This window comes from Zalophus californianus, chromosome 17, assembly GCF_009762305.2.
Source record: "Zalophus californianus isolate mZalCal1 chromosome 17, mZalCal1.pri.v2, whole genome shotgun sequence".
Lineage (NCBI taxonomy): Eukaryota > Metazoa > Chordata > Mammalia > Carnivora > Otariidae > Zalophus > Zalophus californianus.
The window spans coordinates 47,371,543-47,386,433 of NC_045611.1; the positions used below are offsets into that span (position 1 = coordinate 47,371,543).

Sequence of the window (14,891 nt, forward strand, 5' to 3'; positions counted from 1 at the left end):
GAGGGGGAACCCAGAAAATCACTTAAGAATAGAGACATTTCCCGCTGCCTAGCTGGCTCAGAGGGTAGAGTTCGCAACTCTTGATCTCTGGGTTCGAGATCAAGAGTTGCGAACTCTTAAGTTCGAGCCCCATGTTGGGTGTAGAGATTACTTAAAATAAAATAAAAATAAAAAGAATAGAGATGTTTCATTTGGTCCAGTCCTGAAGGAAACACAATTTACCCTAAAACATACAGATTCTAGGATTCTCTGAATCTCAGCTTCTACCCATCATTCAATCAGTAATAAGTCACCATTTTAATTAGGTACTGCTCTGGGCTCCACCCAGTGCTGGGCAATGGTGGGGACCCAGTGTGACGGAGACAGCCCCAGGCCCTGCCTTCATGGGGCTCCCAGTCCAGTGGGGTCAGGGCCGGGATGGGGGGAGTGGGGCACAGGCTGAGGGCTCAGGGCTGGGATAGGGGAAGCAGAGAAGCCTGGGGGAGCCAGAGAAAGTTGCCTGCTCCGGACAGCGTATCAGGGAAGGCTGCCCGGAGGGGACGCGCAGCCTGGAACCAAGGACCGGGCGGGTAGCCTGCACCTCGCTCTCGGGCGCCCCATGGCCCGTGCCCAACCCGGGATCCTCCCCTTCTTCTGGCCCAGGCTACCAGCCCTGCGACCCGCAGGTCATCTGTAACCGCGTGAACCACGTGCACGGCTGTCTGGCGGAGCTGCAGGAGCAGGCGGCGCGGCGGCGCGCGGAGCTGGAGGCCTCGCGGAGCCTGTGGGCGCTGCTGCAGGAGCTGGAAGAGGCCGAGAGCTGGGCCCGCGACAAGGAGCGCCTCCTCGAGGCGGCGGGCGGCGGCGGCGGCGGCGGCGCGGCGGGCGCGGGGGGCACGGCGGGCGGCGCGCACGACCTGTCCAGCACTGCGCGCCTCCTGGCGCAGCACAAGATCCTGCAGGGCGAGCTGGGCGGGCGGCGGGCGCTGCTGCAGCAGGCCCTGCGGCGCGGCGAGGAGCTGGCTGCGGCCGGCGGCGCCGTGGGGCCGGGCGCCGAGACGGTGCACCTGGCGGGCCTGGCGGAGCGCGCGGCGAGCGCCCGGCGGCGCTGGCAGCGGCTGGAAGAGGCGGCGGCGCGACGCGAGCGGCGGCTGCAGGAGGCGCGGGCGCTGCACCAGTTCGGCGCGGACCTCGACGGGCTCCTGGACTGGCTTCGCGACGCCTACCGCCTCGCAGCCGCGGGCGACTTCGGCCACGACGAGGCGTCCAGCCGCCGCCTGGCCCGCCAGCACCGCGCGCTCACCGGGGAGGTGGAGGCGCATCGCGGGCCCGTGGGCGGCCTGCGGCGTCAGCTGGCGACACTGGGGGGCGCTAGCGGCGCCGGGCCGCTTGTGGTGGCCCTGCAGGTGCGCGTGGTGGAGGCGGAGCAGTTGTTCGCCGAGGTGACCGAGGTGGCAGCGCTGCGGCGCCAGTGGCTGCGAGACGCCCTGGCGGTCTACCGCATGTTTGGCGAAGTGCACGCGTGCGAGCTGTGGATCGGGGAGAAGGAGCAGTGGCTGCTGGCCATGCGCGTGCCCGATTCGCTCGACGACGTCGAGGTGGTGCAGCACCGGTGAGCGCGCCCTTGTGGGACTTCCGGGGGCCCCTTCCTCACGCACGCGGTCTCGCCTGCCTTGGTTCAACAGTTCCCACTTTCGCTCCGTGGGGACCGGGATTCCAGGGGAATGGGAATGATAGTAGTTCCCACCTCACGGGTGACGCGTGAGGAGAGCTTGTAGAACACTTAGCAAATGCCTGGGTACAGGGAGCATTTCAGGAGCGTTTGCTGTTATCTTGAGGCTTGCAGTCACCTGGCGGGAAATTAACGTAAGCTTCTCCAGAGACACCCCAGCCTGGCCCCTCCCCTGGCACTGCCACAGTTCCCGCACAATTGTCACCTCCCTAGCTCATGAAATAGCTCCTGTCACTTCCTCTTCCATCATCCTCACCCTGCTTGACGTTTCTTCATAGCACTTAACCACCTGGTGACACGTGAGATGCTGACTCGTCTGTTGGCTGACTTAGTAATGAGTTGTGAAATTAGTGATGACCCCTTGTATTCATCCATTCATTCGTTCACTTGGTACTTACTGGGCTCTTGCTGCGTTCTAGGGCTTATGCTGGGCATGGCTGACACACCGGCCTGGTCCCTACCCTCGCTGTGTCCACACTTACCCAAGTCACAGCTTTGGGCATTTTTTTAAAAAGGGGAGGACTGTGCCCAGCTTTAAAAAGCCAGCTTTAAAAAGATCTACTTCGCTGCCATGTAGAGGGTGTGTTGGAGGAGTTGAGAATGGTGGCTGGGAGCCCAGAAAGGCAGCTGGAATGGGACCTCAGGTGGGAGGGGACAGGCTAGGAGGCCAAGCGGAGAGGCCATGGGGGTGAGGAGTCTGGGGAGGGGTGTTGTCCAGTACAGGGCCCAGAGCTGTGGCCTAGGGGTTGGTGGGGCTGCCCCTGAGATGGGGACCCAGGGGATAAACAAATTTGGGGGAAGATACCGAGGCCGGTTTGAGTCACAGTGGCTGCAGGGAGCCCTGCAGCGGTGTCCGGCAGCTGCAGAGAGAGATGTGGGGGTCACGAGAACTGAGACTGTGGGGATGGATGGGGTGGCCCAGGCAGGGTGGGAGAGAACGGCGAGGGCGTCCAGGACAGAGGCTTGGGGGATGTAACGTTCAGGGGGCGGGTAGGAGGAGGAGGAGCTGGTCCGGGGTCCCTAAGAGTTAGAAGGAAATGCAGGTCAGAAGGCCAAGAGGTGGGCAGGTCCCCAGGTCCAGGCCTGCCTGAGCACAGCCATCCTCCTTCTACAGATTTGAGAGTCTGGACCAGGAGATGAACAGTCTGATGGGCCGTGTCCTGGATGTGAACCACACGGTCCAGGAGCTGGTGGAAGGAGGCCATCCCAGTTCAGACGAGGTGCGCTCCTGCCAGGACCACCTCAACTGCAGGTAGGCGGGGCCCGGGGCCTCACACCAGTCCTTACCCGTTCTTTCCATCATTCTTTTCCTTATTCACTCAACTGTCAGTAATCAAGAGTGTGCGATTTCGACCCCGAGGTGATAATGGCCACCTAGGAAATCAGCGGAATCTTGGGGGGAAATGGTAATACCCAGTGCTAGTGATGATGTGGTAAAATGAGGATACAATATATTTTAGCGGGTTATTAGTTTACTTGTATAGAAGCGATTGGCTGAGTATCTACTATCTGCCAGGAATTTTTCTAAGCACTTTATGTGCCTGGTTTTATCTTGCAATATCCCAATTTCCATAGTCAAGTTTCCAGAATTCGGAACTCTTTTAAAAATGGTAACAGATTGGGGCACCTGGCTCAGTCATTTGGTGTCTGCCTTCGGCTCGGGTCATGATCCCAGGGTCCTGGGGTCGAGCCCCGCGTCGGGTTCCCTGCTCAATGGGAGACCTGCTTCTCCCTCTCCCGCTCCCCCTGCTTGTGTTCCCTCTCTCACTGTGTCTCTCTCTGTCGAATAAATAAATAAAATCTTTTTTAAAAAATGCTAACAAATTAATATCTTTCCCCCTAGAACACTACCAGCTGTTCTTCCAATGAGGGTAGGGTTCATAGATGAAGACGCAGATCCAGGGAGGTGAAATCCTTAACATGATTACTCAATCCAGTAAGTAGGAGTCAAACCCAGTTCTGTCTGAATTGGAGCTGGGCCTCTTGAGCACTTGTATTGAGTCTTCTCAACAACCCTATGGGGCATAAATTGCCCCATGTTAGAGAGGGGGAAGCTGGGGCTCAGAGATGTGAAGACATTGGCCCAAGGTCACACAGCAAGTTAGGGGGTCAAGCCTGGATGTAAAGTTGAATTTGTCTGACTCCTAAGACTATTTTTAACTGCTGTGCAGTAAGATTCCAGTAACCAGGGATTTTAAAGCCTCTTTAGCCTTGACAGTCTCAAAGCATCAGGGCCTCAAATGATAACAACAATAATGATTTACAGCTTGGTAAGAGTACATGCCAAGAGCTTTAGCCACATGATATCATTAAATACTCATTGAAATGGACATTATTATCCCCATTTTCCAGATGAGGAAACTGTGGATCAGAAGGAAATGATCTGTCCAAGGTCACGTGGTGAATCTGGCCAAAGCAGAACTTGAACTTGGGTCCTTTTTTTTTTTTAAGAGAGAGAGCACAAGAGGTGGGTGGAGGGACAGAGGGAGAGAGGGAAAGAGAGAAGCTTAAGCAGGCTCCATACCCAGCACAGAGCCCAATGCAGGGCTTGATCCATGACCCTGAGATCATGACCTGAGCTGAAATCAAGAGTCAGATGCTTAACCATCTGAGCCACCCAGGCACCCCTGAACTTGGGTCCTTCTGATTTCGGAGTCCTAATCTCTGCCCTGCGGCATGTCCATTCTAGAGGGGACAGAGAGACAGTGAACAAATAAACTAATAAATGAACAAGATCTTTAGAGAATTCTCGTGACCTGGTAGAACATAACCAGAGGGCTGGAGGTGATTTTAGATCTTGTGGTCAGCCATGACATTTTGAGCTGGGCCCTCAAAGGGGTTGAGAAGGAGCCAGCCAAAAGAGCTTGCTATCTTCCCCCAGATTGTCCCCACTCAGTAAGAGCAGCGCACAAGTACTGTTTGACCCACTTCATAAATCATAACTCACTGGACTCTCACAACACCCCTATGAGGTAGGTGCTGTGTTAGACGCTACGATGGCATCCATTTTACTGATGGGGAAACTGAGGCACAGAGAGGGTTACTTGCCAAAGGGCAGACAGATCAGCTTTGACTCCAGGCAGTCCAGTTTGGACCACATACAGCCTATGAAGAGGAAGTGAAGCCTAGAGAAGTATCATCACTTGCCTGAAGGCACAGAGCAATACATAATTTTTTTTCCATTAACTTATTTTGATACAGAACACATTTGCCTTTCCACCATTTGATCCTAGCACCTGGCTCATGGGACATGCTCAGTTTCTATTCGCTGGACCCAACAGAGTATCTAAGGTTGTAAGCCAGCACGTCTTACACTCAACATCCCTCTTAAAAACTGTTAGGGACCCCAAAGAGCTTTTTTTTTTCTTTTGTGAGTTGTATCTATCAATATTTACTACGTTGGAAACTGATACTGAGAAATGTAAAAATATTAAGTCATTTTAAAATCACAATCATAAGCCTGGCTAGATAAGATTTAAGAAACATATGCCTCCCTGAAAAAAATAAAATAAAATCACAGTCATAACCCCAGGAGGTTAACGTCACAACATATTTTTTTTAATGAAAAATAACTACTTTTCAAACACAAAAAATGTAGTGAGAAGAGTGGCCTTGTGTTGCATTTTTGCAGATCTCTTTGCTGCCTGATTGAGGAGAAGGCAGCCGAGTTCCCAGGTCTGTTCCTGCATTCAGGCTTGGTCATGCAGCCTCTGAGAATTACACAGGAGTCTGGGACAGAATAGATAGAAGAGAAAAGGCAAATAGCATCTTAGCGTTATTACAAAGACAGTTTTGACCTCGCTCAGATTGCATTTTGAGAACTGCTGCTGTAAGCAAGTGTGCCTTGTAGGGTTTTATTTTACACAGGCAGAAACTGGGGCTCAGTGTGATAAAGTGACTTTCCAAAGTCACACAGCGGCTGGGTTCTATCCCAGGTCGGTGCCCCGCCCCCCCCCCAGGCCCGGGAGGAGTCTCCGTCCTCCTCAAGCCGCCTTCCTTACCCCCACCCCCAACCCCGGCAGGTGGAACCGCATCGTGGAGCTGGTGGAACAGCGCAAAGAGGAGGTGAGCGCAGTGCTGCTGGTGGAGAACCACGTGCTGGAGGTGGCCGAAGTGCGCTCGCAGGTGCGCGAGAAGCGGAGGGCGGTGGAGAGCGCGCCCCGAGCCGGCGGCGCTCTGCAGTGGCGCCTGAGCGGCCTGGAGGCGGCTCTGCAAGCGCTGGAGCCCCGCCAGGCGGCCCTCCAGGAGGAGGCCGCCCTGCTGGCTGTGCGCTTCCCGGCTGAGGCGGCGCGGCTGCACCAAGGCGCGGAAGAACTGGGCGCCGAGTGGGGCGCGCTGGCAAGCGCCGCTCAGGCCTGTGGCGAGGCGGTGGCCGCGGCCGGGCGCCTGCAGCGCTTCCTGCACGACCTGGACGCTTTCTTGGACTGGTTGGTGCGCGCCCAGGAGGCGGCGGGCGGCGTCGAGGGGCCCCTGCCCGGCAGCCTGGAAGAGGCGGATGCGCTGCTGGCTCGCCACGCCGCGCTCAAGGAGGAAGTGGACCAGCGCGAGGAGGACTACGCGCGCATCGTGGCAGCCAGCGAGGCACTGCTGGCGGCCGACGGCGCCGAGCTGGGCCCGGGCCTGGCGCTCGACGAGTGGCTGCCGCACCTCGAACTTGGCTGGCACAAGCTGCTCGGCTTGTGGGAGGCGCGCAGGGAGGCCCTGGTGCAGGCACACGTCTACCAGCTCTTTCTGCGCGACCTGCGTCAGGCTCTCGCGGTGCTCCGCAACCAGGTGGCCGCCTCGGGGTTCACGCGGTGGGGGTTTGAGGCCGCGGGGTCTCGTGGCGACAGGGAAGTGCATGGAGGAGTGTTTGCAGGGACCACCGGGTTCGTGGCTCATCTGAGGTCAGTGGGATGGGGAGGGTATGTGGTATGGATCGTGGGTTTGTGGATCATCCGCGGTGAACATGTGTGGGCGTGTGCGTAACAGCATTTGAGGATTATGATGGGCGGACTGGTGTTTTATCTAAGGCGGCTGACAGTTTGTGGACTACCCCAAGTGAGTAAGGCACTTGGATATACGTTGCAGTGACTTCCCGGGTTTGTGAATTGTCTGGAAGGAAATAAGAGCGCAAGGTTGATTGGTGATGGTTAATGGAGTTCAAAGATCTTGGGGTGGATGATGGAGGGTAAAGATCATGGAAATAGGTAATTCAGGCCCGGAGGTTATCTGGATCAGCAGTTGTTTGTGGCTTATGTGGTTTTGGGCGCCCAAATGAGCAGATGATCTTATTGGGAATGGCAATTTGCATGCCCTCTGGAGAGGGGCACTGTTTATGGTTTGAGAAATCAAGTGAAGTGCCATGGTTATCTGGGAACAGCTGATCCATTTGGAGGTCATTCGGGGATGGGAAGCAAGTTTGGGGATTTGGACAAGGTAGAACATCCCGTTCTCAGATTGTCCAAGAGTAGCTAGCAAGCTTTAGAGATCATTTTAGAAAGGGTGACCACCTATGCCGGTTATCTTAGAGAAAGCTCACCCGGTTTGAGGATTATCTGGGGGAGGACAGACAGGGAGCCCCTGGAATTCTGAGGCTACTGAATATGGGAGCGGAGGGGGCCTTAAGAGAACCTTTCCGGAACCCCCCCCCCCATTTTACCAGTTAGAAAACTAACCCCAGAGAGGGAAAGAACTTCCTTGAGGTCACCCAGCACCCGGTTCAGGCTTCATGGATTAACGAAATATTTACCGAATGCCTCCTCTGTGCCAGGCACTAGTCTTAGGAAACAAAACACCAAATCCCACCTTCATGCAGCTGCCTTTCGTGTGTGTGTGTGTGTGTGTGTGTGTGTGTGTGTGTGTGTGTGTGTAGAGGGGGAGAAAATGATAAACAAGTAAATGCATACAAAAACAATGTCAGGTATACTCTATGAAAAATAATAAAGCAGGATGAAGGGATATAGCTGGGGGTGGAGGGTGGTATTTTTTGGCAGATGGTCAGAGACCTGAAGAAAGTGAAGGAGCCAAGCACGGGGTTATCTGCGGGGAGGGACTGCCAGGCAGAGGGCCTAGCATGGGCAAAGGCCCAGAGGTGGGATCCTGCCTGGCATGTTCGATGCTAGAGCACAGTGAGCAAGGGGGAGGACAGAGGGAGGCGGCAAGCCCGGGGTGGGGGGGCAGCGTCTCCCAGGTCCTGGAACGGAGCTTGGCTGAGCTGAGCCCCACCCCTCACCCCTCCCTCCCCAGGAGATGGCACTGTCGGGGCCGGAGCTCCCAGGCACAGTGGAGACAGTGGAGGAGGCGTTGAAAAGACACAGGGATTTTCTCACCACGATGGAGCTGAACCAGCAAAAGATGCAGGTGGCCGTGCAGGCTGCCGAGGGCCTGCTGAGGCAGGGCAACGCCTATGGGGAGCAGGCCCAGGAGGCTGTGACCCAGCTGCTGGAGAAGTAGGTCCCTCAGACCCCAGGGGCACAGGGGAGGGATGAAGCGGCCAGGGCTCCTCCCTTTCCATCCCCGATTTCCGCTTCTCCGCCCCTCTCTGGTTTCTCTTTAATTCCATACTGGTTTAGATTTGATTTAACTTGACGTTTCGTGAAAAGGTAACTAACCGGTGGTCGGAAACCCAAAAGATACAGGATATGCAGTGAAGTTTCTCTGCCAGGCCGGCCCTCAGCCTGGGGTAGTTGGACAGGTGGTGAAAATGTTAACTTCATTTCCTCAGTGCCCTGGCTCCGCCCTGCTGTGCTGGTCCCCAGATCCCGCAGCTGAAGGCCAGACACAGGTTCCATTCTAGCTTTCCAGACGGGATGCCGTGCCCTGCCATACTGGGTTTTTGGGTATGGTGAATGAGCCCCTCTGGCAGGCCCCGGCGGCCAGGTTCCCTAGGAAGCTCGCAGAGTGTGTGTGTTCGTGTGTTCCTTTCATGCTTCCCTTGCACATTATCGGCCACCATCTGTCTCTCATCACTACCCTGTCTCTTGTCTGTCCTTGCACTAATTGGGCAAAGACATTGACTGAGTATCCACTGTGTGCCAGGCACTCTTCTAGGCTCCGAACAAAACACTTCCCCCTACCAAAAAATCCCAGCCCTCAAGTAGAGTCTTTCATAGGGGCTCCTCCAGGCTGATTTCTGTCATCGATGTTTCTGTCTCTTGTGGTGAGTCAGTGAGGGCCCAGTGCCCTTCTGTCCTTCCATCCAAAGCATGCCTGGTCACTCCACCACCATCTGCAGCCTGGAGACCCCAGCCCTTCCTCTGTCTGGGGCTCAGGTGTCTTTTTCCCCTAAATTCATCTGGGACAAAGGCTGGAATTTTCTAAGGGAAACTTTCATGGGGATTCTGGTCCTGAGAGTGTAAACTCGTGATTTAGGGCTCCCAGTGCCAGGCCTGGACCTGCCCTTCCTTTACCCCACATTTTTTTTTTTTTTAGATTTTATTTATTTGAGAGAGAAAGAGCACAAGCAGGGGGTAGAGGCAGAGGGAGAGGGAGAAGCAGACTCCCTGATGAGCAGGGCGCCTGATGCGGGGCTCGATCCCAGGACCCCGGGATCATGACACTTAACCAACTGAGCCACCCAGGTGCCCTAGCCCACACTTCTTGAGCACCTGCCGTATGCCAGGCTCTGCAGAATGAAGAGGTGGGGCCTGGGGGACTGCCCATTCTGTGATTTTCCTCTTCCTTTCTTCCTTTCTTTTCTGTCATTTAATTGCTCCTTTCAATCTATCATTTATTCAGCTAATTAAACAGGTACTGGGTCCATGCCCGGTTCCAGGCCCTATGGGGGGCAATGCTGGGCACGCACCAGTGACCAGGACAGTACACGAGAGCTCACGTGAGCTCCATGCGGTCTGACAAGGGCAGCCTGGAAATACGGGGGGTTGAGGGAGCCCCACGGGGGCATCTGCCATAGGCTTGTGCTGGGTGAGGCTGGGAACACACCAGGAACCGAGACCAGTCCCAGTCCCCACCCCGCCTCACCCACAGGCTGCAGTTCATTTGTCTAGGGACAGGTTTCCAACCCGCCAGAAGTCATGAAACATCCATTCGCTGGGGCCTGCAGCTCAGATGCTAGTCCCAGCTCCACCCCTCACCCCAGAGGATGCAGGGCGAGTCACTTAGTTCCTCCGTGTGTCTCACCTCACCTGAAACCTGGACCCTTCCTGTGTGTGTGAACTGCTCTTCTTTGTACTCTAGAGGCTCAGTTAGGGGAACTGACTTACCCAAGGTCACAGCCAGGAAGTGACCCGGCCCGGATATGAAGGATGTGACCTCTGTTGTTTTCTTGCCCTCCGCCCTCGCCCTCCGGGAATGGAGGGATTTTCCTCATTCCTAGGACTGATGTTTGCGAATTGGCTGGTAAAGACCTGGAGGGATTATGTCAGTTCAATTTCAGAGGCATTTCCTATTTCCTGGCTCCTGAGCTGAGTCTGGGCAGAAGGGAATTAGTATTTTGCTTGTTTGTCTCTGAGTTGTCCTGTTCCCCCTTCTAGCCGCGCCCCTGGTTCTCGGTGACTTTTCTCTCCCTCTTTGCCTCCATTTATCTGTGTATCTCTGCGTCTCTGTTTCCTTCTGTGTCTCTCTGTTTTTCTCTCCCTCCATCTGCATTTCTCTGACTCGGTGTTCGCTTCTGCTCCTTTCTCTGTCTTTCCAGAGACTTTACCTTTGTTTCTGTCATCTCTCTTTCTCTCTGCCTTATGTCTCATTCATTCATTTGTTCATTCGTTCATTCAAGAAATGTATATAGAGCACCTGGTGTGTGTGAGGCTCTTTATCTAGGTGTTGGTGATACATCTGTGACCAAACCAGAATTCCTGCCCTCATGGAATGACATCCTAGTGGGGGAGACAGACAAGATAAATAAGTAACATACAGCGTGTTAGATAGTGCTAAGTGGGAGAGAAAATTAAAGAAGAAAAGAAAGCCAGAAAGTGTTGGAGAGCAATCAGGAGGGCCCTCACTAGGAAGGTGGTATTTAAGTAGATGTTGGGGGGCAGGAAGAGCATTCGGGCCAGAGGGAGCTGCCAGTGCCAAGGCCCTGAGGTGGGAATGGCTTGTTCAAGGCAAAGGAAAATGGGATGTCCCCAGCCCTCCTCCACCAGGACTTCTGGGCACTTTGTACTGTGGGCAGGAGGCCAGGCTGCCTGGGGCTGCAGTCCCTGCTGGCTCCGGGGTGGCGGGGCTTGGGTCCAGCCCGGCCGGTTCACTCAGGCCAAAGGTCTGGCCCTGCTTGCCAGTGCACCTGCGTACCCTCTGTGGCTCTAGCCCCATCTTTGCCCACGCCCCACTCTCTTCCCTTTCTCCAGCTCTGCTGCACCCTCCCATGTGGCTAGCTGTGTCTTTTACTGGTATCCTCTTGCCACCTCTCTGCCCTTCCCTCTCCCCATTGTCCCTGCCCCAGCTCTGTCACCTTCCCTCCCTCTGCCTCCTCTCTCTCCTTGTCCACTGCTCTTTGTCTGTCTGTCTGTCTGGCACTACCCTGCTGCATTTCTTTACTTATCTTTCCTTATTTCTTCTCTCCCTGGGTTTCTTTCTCTTTGTCTGTCTGGGGGTCTCTGTCAATCACTTCCTCTTGAGGTCTATTCCTCCCTGTCTCTGGTCTCGTGTCTGTGTGTTTATCTCTCTCTCTCTGTAGGCCTCTGCACCTCTCTCTCTCTTTCTCTCTCTGAGTCTGTCTCCCCCTCCTTTCTCTCTAGATGTCTCCTGATCGCTAAGTTACTGTCTCTCGGTATCTCTACTCTGCAAGTCTCTTATCTCTCTGGACTTGTGTCTCTCTGTCACTCTTTCTTTCTAAGTGTCTGTATTTCTTTCCCGGTCTCTGTCTCTGTCCCTCCCTCTCCCATACTGTCTTGCTCTTTCCCTCTCTTTCTGCCCCTTTCCAGCTCAGCCCTGGCTCTGCCCTCACTGATGTTTCTTTGCCTCTCCCCCCAACCCCACCCTACTTTCTCCTCGTCCTCACTCTTACATATGACCCCGGGTTCCTAGCCCTGCCAAGCCCGATGCCCGCACAGCCCTCCCGCCAGTGTCCCCCTCCCACCCCCCCAGGCTTGCCCCAGCCCCTATCTCCCCATCCCCAGGAGCCAAGAAAACCAACTACGGGCCCAGCAATGGATGCAGAAGTTACACGACCAACTTGAGCTGCAGCACTTCCTCCGAGACTGCCACGAGGTAAGAACTCCAGCTGTGCTGGGCGCGGGGACTTCTTTCCTAGTGAGGGAAGTGCTCCAGGGCTGAGGCGCCATGGGGGCGGGGACGCCCCGTCTAAGTGGGTCGTGGAGCGATGTTCACTCGGAGCCGCCAGGAGGCGCGCGGATTCCAGCCTCAGTGCGCAAGCTCCGCAGCTCCCGCCTCCTGTCGCGCGGGGGGGGGGAGGAGGGAGAGGAGGGAGGGGCCTTGGGCGCCCCTGGCAACGGCGCGCGTTCGCGCCTACGGGTTCCGCGGGGACGCGCGGTGATCTCACCTTTCTCTCAGGAGATTTGTGAGAAGAGCCTTGCTGGCGAGAGTGGTGAGAGACTGGCAGGGACAGGGTGGGGCAGGCGTGGGTAGACCAGCTGCCCAGAACGCAACTTCGGTCAGAGACGGTCCAGAAGCAACATTTCACCCCTTTAAAAGTGTCCAGGAATAAGCTCTACCCCTTTAGAGATGATCTACACATCTGTAAGGATCGCCCCAAATCAGAGATGGTTCAGGATCCCCTCCCCATTAGAGACGGTTCAGGAAGCATGCTACCTCCCCCTCCTTCCCCTGTATTCCATAGAAACTGTTTTGGACCACATAAAAGATCGCCCCATTAGAGATGACCCAAGAAACATTTTCCTAACCCCTAAAGATGATCCCGGCCTCTCCATTTACCCAGGATCATCACCACCCCCCTCCAAAATGATCCAGTGCCTAAGTTTCCCCCAAAGATGGTTCAGGACCCAGGCCCCAATTCCTCCTATTAAAGATGGTTTGACACCCTCCATGGTGACCCGCCACGGGAGATTGTTCTCTCCACATATGACATGGACAAGGGCCTCCATACCTCCCACCTCCACGTAACTCAAGCCCATTAGAGATGGGTCTAGGAACATGCTGTCTCTCTCCTCCCAAATGGAGATTATTCTGGCAGTCCATCTTATAAGTCCATCTGGCAGAACATTTTATGAGATATTCCAGGACCCCTCCTATATCCCCTATCTATATTCCTAAGATAGCCAGGAATCTGAGTCCCTTCTCATTGGAGATGGTTCAGGAGCCCACCCCACCGCCACCCCGTACTTCACAAAGCTGAGGAAGCCCAGGCCCCAGGCCCCCCATCCTGCCCTTCGATTAGGTCCAAGAGCTCCTTCTCCCTGTTGTGAGATTGTTCTGGAGCAAGTAGCAATAATCTGAGGTGGCGCAGAACCACCCCCACCCCCACCCCCCATGCTCCTCAACCCCCCCCCCCAGCTGAGGCCCGGCTAGGAGGCGGGCACGGAGGCAGGCAGGGGGCGCGCGCGGGCGGGCGCGCTGCCGCGGCGCGGGGGCGGGGGCGGGGGCGCGCGTCCGCCAGAGTCTCAGCCGTCGCCACCGCTGCCACGGCCGTCGCAGTGGAGGGGACGAGAGCCCGCCCGCCGCAGGGACGCTCCGCCAACGCCGCCGCCACTTCAGGTCCCCGGGGCGCCCAGGGGAGGGGGCTGACGCGCGTCCCCGCCGAGGCGTGTGGGGGAGGGGGCTCGGGCGCGTGCTCGCCCGCCCTGGCCGCGGGAAGGAGGGGCGCGGGCGGCGCGGGGGCGGGTCGGACCTGCGCCGGGACCCCAGCCCTGGGGAGGGGCAGCGAAGCTGGGAGCTGTCCGCGGTGCTGGTGCGGGCGGGACTGAGGGGCCGGGTCCCAAGGGAGGGAAGCGGAAAAGGGGGGGACTTCTGAGGCTACTCCAGAGGTAGTCTGGATTTGCCCTGGGGTTTAAGGAGGTCTCATTGTCTCTAGGGGGCTCTCCTCTGGGTAACGGGTGATCTGAATTTTGCCCTGGGGCTAGGGGGCTCTACCTTTTGAGGGGTTTCTTCCTTGGTTCTTGCGCCGTCTGTATGAGCTTTACATGATGGGAGCGAATCACTTTTTCAGGGGTCTCCTTTGGGCGATGAGGGACTTGGATTTGTCCTGGGTTTGGGGGCTCTGATTTTGAGGGCCGTTTCCTTGGTTGTTCCGGACTCTAGCTTTGCCCTCGGTGATGGGGGTCAACCACTTTGGGGGGACTTTACCTTGATGACGAAGTACCATCTCATTTCGGGGCTTTGCCTTCACTATGAGCTGTGGCTGCCATTGGCGAGCTCTTCCCTCTGTCAGAAACCTGTGAATTGAGTTGGAGGGTTCAGCATTTGACTTGGCTCTAGTGTGTGTGTGTGTGTGTGTGTGTGTGTGTATGACGGAGTCTGAAGCTGACCTGAACCCCTAGGGAGCACATGCTCCAGGGACACAGGGTGGGGTTTGGCCAGCTCAGGATTTGTCCTTGGCTATGACTTCATTTGACTCCCAGATCGAGCTAGAGTCTTTTTTTTTTTTTTTTTGCAGGAGGCAAGAGGAGGATCTTGTGACTGGGCGGGGGGGGGGGGGGGGGGGGGGAGGAAAAGGGGGAGGAGCAGAATGTCCCAGGTGCCAGGTTTGGTCATGAGTGGGTGGGGAGATTCCGGCTTGGGGGATAAGTCTTATTGGGGGGGCCTTAGAAGGCAGCCTTGTGATTGGTCCTGCTCAGGATAATGAGGGGGGGCTATTCTGTGCTTGCATTTTGGATGACTGGTCTTGCTGGTGAATGGGGGAAATACAACTGGCTTTAGTTTGGGAGGGGGGCTGGCTTAGGAAGGTTCTGTCTGATCCTGTTGAGGAGTCTGGGACTAGATTTTGGGGTAGGCTCATTTTGGGGAGCCAGAAGGTGGCCCTGTTGCTTACATTTGGGAGGTTGGGTTTGGCTGGCGGCTGGAACTAGTCATGGTTTGGGGGAACTGCAGTCCTGGAGTCCCAGGGCTGAATATGGGAAGTCCTGTGGGCTCCTTAGGGAAGCTGGTTCTGGGTTGTGGGGGATGGGTTTACCCCAGATTGGAGGGCTGGTTTGGAGGGAACTAAACTTGGCTGTAGTTGGGAAGTTGTTTAGGGGTTCATCTGGCCATAATGGGAGGTTAGAGCTAGATATGGGCTTCATTGAATACCCTTGGGAATGGCTTGAGAATCTTGAATTGATTCTTA

The 14,891-nt window shown here is 55.9% G+C and overlaps 1 protein-coding gene across 7 annotated transcripts in view; it reads left to right on the forward strand.

Moving 5' to 3' along the window:
* Positions 1-14,891, forward strand: part of SPTBN4 (spectrin beta, non-erythrocytic 4) — a 72,447-nt gene that overhangs the window by 28,286 nt on the left and 29,270 nt on the right. For 5 of the 7 annotated variants that reach the window (XR_003524202.1, XM_027619090.1, XM_027619091.1 and 2 more), the window contains 5 exons: positions 643-1,591; positions 2,826-2,963; positions 5,734-6,484; positions 7,940-8,142; positions 11,770-11,860. Coding sequence is in view for 5 of the 7 variants with exons in the window: in XM_027619090.1 (XP_027474891.1) it covers positions 643-1,591; positions 2,826-2,963; positions 5,734-6,484; positions 7,940-8,142; positions 11,770-11,860 (2,132 nt within the window). In the remaining 2 variants the exon portion in view is untranslated. Of the gene's footprint in view, positions 1-642; positions 1,592-2,825; positions 2,964-5,733; positions 6,598-7,939; positions 8,143-11,769; positions 11,861-13,227; positions 13,325-14,891 lie in introns of those variants that run through there. The other 2 variants (XM_027619094.1, XM_027619095.1) reach the window with 2 other exon arrangements.